We start from the raw sequence: 11,122 nt of genomic DNA, 5'->3' as shown, positions 1-11,122 counted from the left end.
TGTGTGGGTTGCTTTTAAATATGGATGCGTAAAATAGTCAGTCAGGTGCCGTGGTTCCATCTGGTTTTAACTTAAGCATCGACTTCTTTAACAAATCATATCAGTTTTACTTGAGCCTTGCATCTTTCTCTTTCTCTCTCTCTCTCTCTCTCTCTCTCTCTCTCTCTCTCTCTCTCTCTGTCTCTCTCTCTCTCTCTCTCACACACACACACACACACACACACACACGCACACACACGCACACACACACACACACACACACACACACACACACACACACACACACACACACACACACACACACCTGAGCTGATGCTGCAAAACAAGGCCACGTGGGACTGACCAATCAGGACGAACTGAGAGCTTCTCAGATTAGACGAAAGAGGCGTGGCGAGAAGAGCGGACGGAAGCCTGATTGGCTGGCCGGACTCTCACTCTTCTCTGCTGTTACAGCGCCGTCTTATCTACCCGAACTTCCCTTCATGGTTTATAAAACCGTCCTTTTCATGCCACAGATACCGTTTTAACAAACAAAAGAAGGCAATATAAAAGGTAAAGATCTGCAAGCATTTCTCGGTGAATTCGGATTATTTAGACAGAATTAAAAATAGAAGCGTTTTGACTGACTTCCGTAGGTCCAATGATTAACATTTTAACCACCAACTCACAGTTGAAAAGAAGGACGCAATTGTTGGTAGTGTGGGATGAAATATTTACATAGGCCTATCATTAAAAGCGTTCAGTTCACACTCAGAAGCTCCTCCGCACACGTAGATTTACGTACGCCGAATGCGCAATTACGCACGCCCTTTCTCTCCCTCTCCTCCTTTGACAGTCACTCTCTCTCTCTCTCTCTCTCTCTCTCTCTCTCTCCACACACACACACACACACACACACACACATACACACACGTTCTCACTCTTCGTGAGAGTAAGTGTGTAAGTAAAGAAGGGGAAGAGAGAGAAGGGGAGAGAGAGCGTGATTCCAGGTCTCTCTCTGCTGCTCTCTCCACTTTGGGTACTCGTACCCGGTCTGAGTCAATGGGGCTTTAGCACTAAGGGGTTAAACGTTAAAAATAAAATATATGTATTCACCCCAAACCCCCTTTAGTGTTTAGGTTTTGTGCATTAAGATAGTCAGACATAGGTAACTCATTAAGGAAAGTCTCCGGGAGAGAGGCAGAGACATCTCCAGAGGCGTGCCTTTTTGTCTGTCGCCTGGCAGAAGGTTCAGTCGGGTCCCTCTCGTCGGCTGGCTTTTTGTGAGAGGATAACTTCCACCATATCCTACATTTACAGCTCAACCAAGCCGGCAAACTACTGCAACACTATGGATACTGGAGATTGTCCCTTCCGGAAGAAACGGAGACCATGGCGCATGGACTTCTCATCCTTTGCCTTGGTAACCGTGGCACTCGTCGTGTGCCAAACGACCGTGGTTCGTGCAGGTAAGACAGTTGCTATTAGAAACATGATCTTAAAGAGACTTGCTTAAATTATTTGGTCACTTATAATTTTGTGTTTCGTTTCAAAGTTGTTTATTCTTCACTGTCTACTTGGATTTACCGTGCGTAATGTCTCATCCATTATTGGACATCTGCGCACCTGACCTGTTTCTTTACATCTTCCAGAGAACATTGCAAGGGGTCACAGTATACAAATACATAAATATGTTTTTGCATAGAAAGTTGCATGTCAACCAGTTTGTTTCTTTTTCATGTTGGCACTGAATCAACTTCCTTAAGAAGTGTGACTTGTTTTCTTCACAGGTTTATAAAAGCTTTATGAGAATGGACCATGCTAACGACCACTTGAAATTTGAGTGAAATTAGTTGAGATATAAGAATAAGTGATGCGACGGACATCTAAGGGTAGGCTACAATAAGGGGCAAATGAGCACTGCATCTATCCCAGAAAAACTAACGAAGAAAATAAATGATTGAAAATATGTTACTATTGCAAATTTAGCTTTTCTTATTGGGGAGCTACGTCACCCACCCCAGTCGTTATATATGCATGTTAATTGCGTTTTGCTGTAGGAAAACATAAGTGCGTAATTGTTTATTTAGATTTAAGTCTTTTATTTGTAAATCTTTTCCTCGGGCGTCTCCCCTTTCTGCGTGCAAATAACCTGCTGACAGGTGTCATCTCTTGTCCCTGAGCTGAATTTGTTGGGCATCCAGGTGCTTTATCTGTCATTTCGAATGAGTTGACTTTTCCTATTTATCTTCCTATAAACTGAAGATCAGTAGCTACTAAGAATCCCTTTCAGCCTTGAAATGACGGTGCTTCTGTTGACCCCCACCTGCAGGGGGGAATGGGGTATGACGGTGCAAAAAGCTGCCTCAGGTGCATTTTTAGAAGTTTTGTCGAATTGCATATCACGTTATGAAATAATATCTGATTTTGTTTTGGAACATTGGGCTGAGCGTAAACGGGTCTGCAGCAGGCACTGTGTGAGGTTGGCAGAGTGTTTACCAGCTCAGCCTGTGCACCAGTCCATCCATCACTGCCTCTGCTGTGCAGGGAGGAGGGATTTCTTCCTCAAGTTTTTAGGATGGGAGAATAAACCCATGGGAAGTTGGTGTTAAGTTTTTCTCATGGTAGAACAACATTTTGTGTTTGTATTCGTTTTAAGAGTCATACCAAGTATCAATAAATTCAAGGTGATTTGTGGTAATGGGTGGACATTAGGGTTCGATTGTGCACATTTTCCCAGACGGAAATGATCAATGTTGTTTTAGTTTAAGCTTTTACGCTCTGGTCTCTTCTCCACACTCTCATCAGGTATAGATGGACTTGACTTAAAGGAATGATCTGTATGTGCTGCAGTTCCCTGACGGACCTCTAGTTGTCATTAGTTATTTTTGCCACAGAGAATCCATTGATTCACCTGAGTCCAGATCAGTTCCGATCTGACTGGAGGCTTATAATTCGGAATTCCACACCATGGCAATGAAGATTAAATAATAATAATTATGAGTACATTTATAGGTGCAGTCACATACATTGATTATAACGTGTGACGTTTTAATTAACCTTTTGTTAATTATGACCCTTTTTTTTTTTTTACAGAAGGGGATCAGAATTATCTTTTTAAACACTTGATATGATAATAGCTAGTTAAGTAGGAGCGAAGGCTGACCGCTTTCGCTGATACACATCATCCAGATGTTGAATAGAAACATGATGTCAGGTTTAGGTTTTGAGAAGTGTTTGCTTCAGAAGTTTCAGTGGACAGATGGATCAATGGCTCTTTATTCCTCTTGTGGAGAGCTTGCGGGGACAGCTTACGGACCAAGGGGGCTTTTGTAACATAAATTGCCCCCCTCCAGTGTATTCTTTGGCCCCGTTTCCAATTTCAGATTGCGAGAGGCGATTGCACCTTCCCGTCGTCTCCCGTGTGTATTTTGGAGGCGGAAGCCTGAGACATTTTTTGCTTTTTATGAATAGGTTATTATGCGGCGTAGCACCTTGGTTACAGGGCTTTGGGAGTGAAAGCGTCCAGTGTCTCCGTGTCTATGTGCGCTTTGTACAGTTCTGTTTGTGCATATATGCGTCTGTGAGCTATGGAGGTTTTTCCCAGTTCTGGGTGTGGAAATGTATGCCACATAGGGCTACATGTGAATGTGGCTATGTGTGCAACACCTCTTGCAGGTTGTATTTCTCATCTTAAAGGATGCCTCTAGAGGCGCTGTGCCCGTGTGCTTGTAGAAAAAAACCCACTTTTTTTGATCATCGCGCCTTACGATAATGCCAGAGTGACGCAAATGCACTCACGTGCCGCGTTTTGGACAAGAGTTCAAGCGGCTTGAAGCGCATTGTCCAGACGAGCTGAATCACTGCGCGCGGTGCTTCTGTGTGCGCGTTCCAGTGCGCGCAGTGTGGTGCGTGCAGTGGCGCAGATGTTAGTGTAAACTATAGCTGCGCCCCACCCAGCCAGTGAAAGACTGATTTAGAGAAGAAAGTGGTCAGGATCTTTCATGTTTATTCTGTCTTCCCTGGGAGAATGAGGACTAGAAAAGAAGTAGGGATGGATGAGCTTCCCAGAGAGAAGCAGCCCATAAAGCAGAAGGCAATGTTGTCTTGACATGGATGTTCCTTAGCCTCATTTCAAAGCGGAGCCCTCCTCAAAGGGCAGTCTGTCTCAGTTTGGCCAAACATAACTTAACCCTGCTCGCGTTCTCTCTGCTGAATAGACGTCTATGTGTGGCGGAGGAGCAGGCGTGTGACAGCTCATTCCTATGACTGTATGGAAGTGTGTGGTATTTCAGGCTTCTGTTGGTCATATGTGACAAAGTCTGGCAGCTTTAACCATGTCCCTTATGGTTTTTCCTTTTACTTTGTCATAATTTTCCCATGGGCCTTTGTGGCTCTGGTGATTCACGTCAAGATCCTTTTGTCCAAGGTAGTATGTCCAGTTTGATCACGTTGTTCCCATTTGTATCAGCAGCCATCATCATATGTTTGACTTTCCCCAAAATAAAATGTTGATGTTGCAGAAAGAGCTTGCATAGCATTTGTTGCTCTCAGTTGAGTCTCCCAGGCAGAATTTACACTCGTTCGGCATCATAATTCTGCCTTCTTTTCCAGCATTGACAAACCACAGCCATAGCTCAACCTTAAATGAATCCATGTGTAATGTAATATGGCTACGTTGGTGGTGGACCTCAGCCTGGGAGAACAGGCTGCCTGGGACGCTAAATTCAGGGCAAAATCTCCACGATCTGAAAATGGCTTGGTTTTGTCTTAAAGTTGGTTAGCATGCCATTAATCTAATCCAGTTCAACGGCTATTAACAGCTGATGATTTTAATTAATTTAAAACACTTAGAAAGAGCACTTTTATTTTCACAATGGAGACTTCGATAAAAAAATACTGTAAAAATCATTTTTAGAGCCATTTGTAAAAACAGTTGAATGGTTCAGGTATCCTTTCTTTAGGTAACCGTGACTGTAAACCTTCACTTTCACTCTCAGTCTTGTAATGGCCTTCACCAAAGCTAAATAACATCATTTGTATGTAAGAAAAGACCCAGACTGTGGTTTTAAAATGTAAACACACATAACTCAAAGCTATGATACACATAAAAAACGTCTGAGGCCTCGGTTCTAAATCATGACATCCCCTCAAACTGGAAACTCGTAAAAAAAAACTTTCTCAGACAAAACCACTTTGGCACTGCAGACATATGAGAACAAAGTGAGTAGAAGATAGCTCTTCCTTATTTTCATAGGTGATGATTTAGTGGTTGGTGCATGTGTGCGTCTTTCCTCCAAGGCATACTGTTCTAGCAGAAGATGTACAAGGCGGGCAGGAGTGTGTGCCAACTTTATAATGACAGGCTGTCTGCATAGGATGCTATTCCTAGTCACTGTTATTTCGATGCTTCGAAGGAAGCCAGTGTAGGAGGGACCAGCTGTGTGCTTTTACATTTAATGTTAATGCACATCTCTTTTTCAGACCTTAATACAGTCTGACCAATTAAAAATAGTTTAGAATTTTAGGTAAAGACAGTTGTTTTCCAAGAATGAGATAAGGAATAAGTATTACTCTTCAGTCTATAATATGTTAGAAGACCATTCATTGATCACTGTTAAGCATGTACCTCTTTGTGCTATGTCCTAACTTATGTGGGACTATTCGAAGTGACCTCCAGAAATTTCCAATGAACTAATAATATAACTAGCAAACAACATTTTAGTTGAAGTACCTGTTTCTTTCTGATTAAGCTCACAGACTGGGGCCTTTCCCAGCATGCAATAGCAGGAAGGGAGGGAACACCCTGGTAAATTAGGGGTGTACTATGAACAGTGCCCTTACTAAACTTAAGATATGGATTAATCATGCAATGTATGACATATAAATGACTAAGTGCACGAACTAGGACTGATATAAATTACAAGGACAGCAGGATTTCTCTTATTAGATACCTGAGGTTTTTAAATGTACACAATATAGTTTTCAGACACTGGATTTAAATGATCCCACTATATCTAGAAAAACATGAGGATCTTAATTAGTGTGGCGTATGTGTAAGATCCAGACACAACACATCACTCTGCTTTCTATGCTCTATCTTCTCACATGTTTTTCTCTAGCCAACTAGCATCTGTAACTCTTTCTGATGTGGGGATTTCCACTCTGAAAAGGTGTCGCTATAGACAGCAATGATGGTGATTATTATGGGTTGCTGGCTCACTGCTCTCACTCTTTCTTTATTATAAGTCTGACATGTGATCTCTAATTAGACTCTGAGATAAATGTATTTATGAAAAAATATGTTATCACTACTAGTTAGGTGTTTTATTTGATATAAACATATGAGTTGTGCCGTACACTGTCAAATGTTAGTTTGACAGTGTACTGTATTGTTCAACCAATAGATCGTGACACGGACATCCAGGGTATGATTTTTTTTTTTGATCTTATAAAACATGTTGTGAAAGGTTTATTTCACTAGTTTTAAGCTGTTATCTATAAATTATGTTTAATCTACATTAGCACTGCTTAGCTGTCCATGGACACATTTACATTACCTGAACGCTATTCTGTATAAATGGTTGTCCTTTTAAAATCTCAACTTTTGGCAGCTTAAATTCAATTGTATTGGCAACGTACAATTCAATATAAGTTGAATCTGAATAAAGTTACAATTTCTTTTTGTAAACTTAGTGCAGTCAGAGATCACACATGAATAGGATTAAGACAGGTTTCTAATTTGTTCCCTTGACTGTGTCCTGGTCTCGGCCCTGTGGTCCCTTGCAGGGCCTTGTGGAGTCAGGATCCACCCTCAGGTCCAAACTAAGACTGCGGCCTCCATCCCTGAAACCACAAAACCCCAGCATGATACACGTAGCAGCATAAGCGCAGCACACAGACTGGCACAGACCACATCAAGGTACACAGGGGACAGTAGAGAACTCATCAGGGAAGGAAGAAACCACATAAGGCTGCAACACAGTCTCTGAACTATAGTGACTCAGAAACCTTAATCTGGAAAATAAGCGCTGATTAAAGCAGGTGTAAAAACCTAAAAGTCACTCAAGAAACAAAAGCCGGAATCTCATGATGGATGATTGTGCCTTGGTTGTGTGTTTGAATACTTGGTGAATTAGCAGCATGTTTATCACCCTGAGATATACTTCTCAGACATCCAGCAAACTTAAGACTTCTTAATGTTAGTTAAGTTCTCAGTTCCTTTAGAAAAGTACTCCTGTAACCTGCTTTTCAGATTGCTTCGTGATGGAGGAGGACAGGCACGTTGTTAGAATCTATTCCAATTTGGGTGTTTCCACTGAAATGAACTTCTCTTAACTTCTGAATCCCTTTTCTCCTCAGGGCATGAGGCTTAACACAGCACAGAAACAGATCAATACCCCTTTTGTCAGCATATGGTGCTTTACTTCAACATCTTCAATTATTTTACCCTATTTGTGAGACTTTTGGCAACGCAGACATTGTATTCTCATTTTAAATCCAAATCCCTAATCAGAAATTCTGTTTATATACATAGCAGCTCATGGTCAGTTTGTATTGCGAAAGCTGTTTATGAATTACGTATGTGACTGACTTGTCCATTTAGTTTTGGAACTTCTATGATAATTAACACCACAGTGACAAAGCAAACCCTCATTTTAAACCTTATAAATAATGTGAAGTCTAATAACCCCCTTTTTACTAGCATGGGTACTCATAATGGATTTTCTGTCTGTGTACACGAGGCATTATAAATAAATCGTAAGTACAGAGCACCATGTTGAAAATTACAACCTGCAGCAGCTCGTACGCCTAGCAATCGTGGTCAGCTGGGTGGATGGGGACACAGCTGGTGACTGAGGGACAACTGGTGCTTAGTTTACGCTTTTCAGGTTTTAAATAAACTGATGCTTTTCAGAGGCCCTCAAACATCCTGCCATCTTTGTTTATTCTTCAAAAATGCCAGGAGACTCAAATATTGGTGTTCAGATGAATTTGTGCATCAGTGTATGTTTGTGTGTGTGTTAATCCACGGGTCAATATTGCATGTCCCTCTTGTTCTGTGTGTCTAACAATGTGGTTGTTGTGTAAAGGTGAGAGGTGAGGGGTCAACGTGTCAGCTGGAGTGTGTGTCTGGTATTTGGCACAGCTGTACCAAAAGAGGAAAGGGCACACGTGCACACACATCTTTACATATTGTGCACATTGAATTATCCGCATGGCAGGCAGTCTAGGGGAGAAAATACAGACTTTCTTCTGAAGTCAACTGAATATAACAAAGTTGTCCACTCACACAGGTCTGCAGTGATGGGTCTGAATTTGAGTGTAATATATTCATGTTTCAACATAGAAAGAATTGTATAATATTTAACTATATCACAGAAGATTGTTTTTTTCAAGCTAAGGGATTAAGATTAAATAGTACATTTATAAAATATATAAAGAAAATCATAATTATATGCTACCCCTAATAGGAATACCCTTTTCTTATTATTAAGCTATGTTTTTTTAATGTTTCATGTGGTTTGAATGAGAAATGCAACAAGATTTACTGTGTGTGTGTGTGTGTGTGTGTGTGTGTGTGTGTGTGTGTGTGTGTGTGTGTGTGTGTGTGTGTGTGTGTGTGTGTGTGTGTGTGTGTGTGTGTGTGTGTGTGTGTGTGTGTGTGTGTGTGTGTGTGTGTGTCATGCTGTTTGTATTCACACAGAAGAGGTGTGTGAGAGTCTTTTACCCTGGAAACTGACAGTATGTACAGCCTCTTCAGAGTCATTCATTCAGAAAGCTGTGCGCCTCTCACTCGTGTAGTTAGTTAAATCTAGTCTAGCGCTATCTGCTGGTGACTAAGGGGAACTACAACAACGCAAACCTCTGAAAAGTGTTGCAGCGGACATAACCCCTTCTACAGTGTGACTGCTGGGTATCACATGTGTTTTCTATCAGGTGGTGTTATGCTGGTGGTCTGCATGTTTGGTCAGTTATGGATGTGTGGTTCTGAGTGGGTTAGGGTGTAACAATGATTGGATTGTTTCAGACCTGAGACACCTGTTGAAAACATACAGCAGTACAGTGCACCATTATACACCAACGGCATAACATTATGTTGGATTAATTCTAATTTACATACCACCTCAGTGAGAGAATCAAACACTACGAACATTTTACTTAATTCAGGATGCACAAAAGTCACTACTGGTGTTTCTTGAAATGTTGGTAAATTGGAGATATGAGATTTATATATACCATAATCACACACATGTAACTTTGATGATTTTAGCTTTTAATCACTGCAAAGAGTTTTTCCAACTTTAAAAATATACTGACACATTTTCAAATGTATATATGCCTGCACATCTAATCTCACGATCCCTTTGCCAATGTTCAAGGTGTAGTTGCACTGTTGTACTGTTTGCACTACACTGATAAAATAAATGAAAATGTTTAAAAAGAAAAGTCTATACAAGATGATTCCCCATATTTGAAAAAAATATGAAATATAATTTTAAAAACATCATATAATGTCATGAAGTCTTAGTGTTATATAATCAGTGTCATATATACTTTACATGTTAGCAGCTGTCAGTGGCGATCACTGTACAGGTTACTATAATCTGTGTCTACAGCACCGGTAGGAACTGCCCTCTCGTGCTAGGCAGCGCTGTTTCCTGTCTTAATGACTGCAGTGTAATTGTCCCGCGTTTACATCAAAAGAGTTAGCCATCTGTGAGCGCTTATGGCAAGAGGCCGATGGAGCGGGCCGAGGCTGAAAAAGAAAGTAAAGAGAGAAAGTTTGTTCCCCCTGACTTTCTGTTTTTCTACCTTGTCTAGTTTCATCTTTGCCTCTCCTCATCTCCTGAGGTGTGTCGCTGCAGTTTCCCCTGCCCCGGCAGTGTGAGTGTGCACCTCTGTGGCCCCGCGTGTTATTTTTGTGGGTGTGTTTTTGTCGTGATTGTGGTCCTCCAGGCAGGAAGGGCCCCGGCTGCAGATGTGAGAGGGGCAGGCAGCGGGGAACAGAGCGGCACATTGTACTGGGTGTACTGGTGGGGCTCGGGCTTGCAATCTGATCCAGTATCCTGCCATCACAGGACCACGCTGTCTACTGTCACTCCCCCCCCCAAAAAAACACACACACACACACACACACACACACACACACACACACACACACACACACACACACACACACACACACACACACACACACACACACACACACACACACACACTGCACCTTTGCCTGAACCTCTCTCTCCCTCCTTTCCTCCTTCAACCTTTTCTCATTCCCAGCATTCCTGTGAAGATGTCTTGAAAAATGTGGAAAACAAATTCAGTGCCCTCAGAAAACTCAGGAAAAACATAATAAAAGTGTATTTCCTGTCCTTTTATAAAGGTTCCAATTTTGAATATCATAACGTGTGATGGACTAACTAAAAGACATTGTCGCCTGGAATAAATGCTCTGCTCATTCTGCCTCAATCTGCTGTCATTAGGGACGTTTCCGGTAAGGATGGATAATGTAGCATCACATCACCACTCAATCCAACACTCACTCTCCTTCCTCCTTGCATATTGCTTGCTTATACATCCATCTCTTTCTCCCAATCCTCTTCCTCTTTCTGCCTCTGGTGTCGAGTGACCTTAAAGGACTGTGGTCTAGACACCATGAGAGTTATATTAACACAAACCGTTTGCTCTGTCTGAATAAATATTACCATCTGTGGGCCTGTTTGACTAACTGTTAACTCTGAGACACTGGGTGTCACCTAAACACGAGTACCGCTGAAGGGATCAGTGTGAGTTTCAGGACAAACACAAGAGAACTTCAAAATTGAACCCAATATAAAGCATCATAAGTGGCTGAAATTAAGTTAGTTGTTAGATTTAGAATAAATGTGTGCAGGTTAGTTTCATTATAAAGAGTTATGAGTCTTTGATTGTGGCTCTATATGTTTGTTTCTGATGACAGCCATGCTGTCTTGCTGACTCACTGCTGTTGGATAAGAATAAGTTGCATCCTTTGGTGGCATTGCATTTTACAACATTTAATGTACAAGTAGTTATTATAGTATGTATTAACAGTGGCGCAAGTGGTGAAGCGCTCCCTCTTTCTTTGAATAAGTGCCATTTATATGCATTTATGTTTTTA

At 41.4% G+C, this 11,122-nt stretch overlaps 1 protein-coding gene across 1 annotated transcript in view; it reads left to right on the top strand.

Moving 5' to 3' along the window:
* The first annotated feature begins 1,017 nt into the window (after positions 1-1,017).
* col11a2 (collagen, type XI, alpha 2) overlaps positions 1,018-11,122 on the top strand; it is a 46,656-nt gene continuing 36,551 nt past the window's right edge. The window contains 1 exon segment of the mRNA XM_063899468.1: positions 1,018-1,448. Within this exon segment, the coding sequence (XP_063755538.1) occupies positions 1,331-1,448 (118 nt within the window). The 5' untranslated portion in view covers positions 1,018-1,330.

Source organism: Eleginops maclovinus, chromosome 13 (assembly GCF_036324505.1).
Source record: "Eleginops maclovinus isolate JMC-PN-2008 ecotype Puerto Natales chromosome 13, JC_Emac_rtc_rv5, whole genome shotgun sequence".
NCBI classification, from domain to species: Eukaryota; Metazoa; Chordata; class Actinopteri; order Perciformes; family Eleginopidae; genus Eleginops; species Eleginops maclovinus.
Note: the sequence above shows the minus strand (reverse complement) of the source record. Positions and strands in the feature narration are given on the sequence as shown.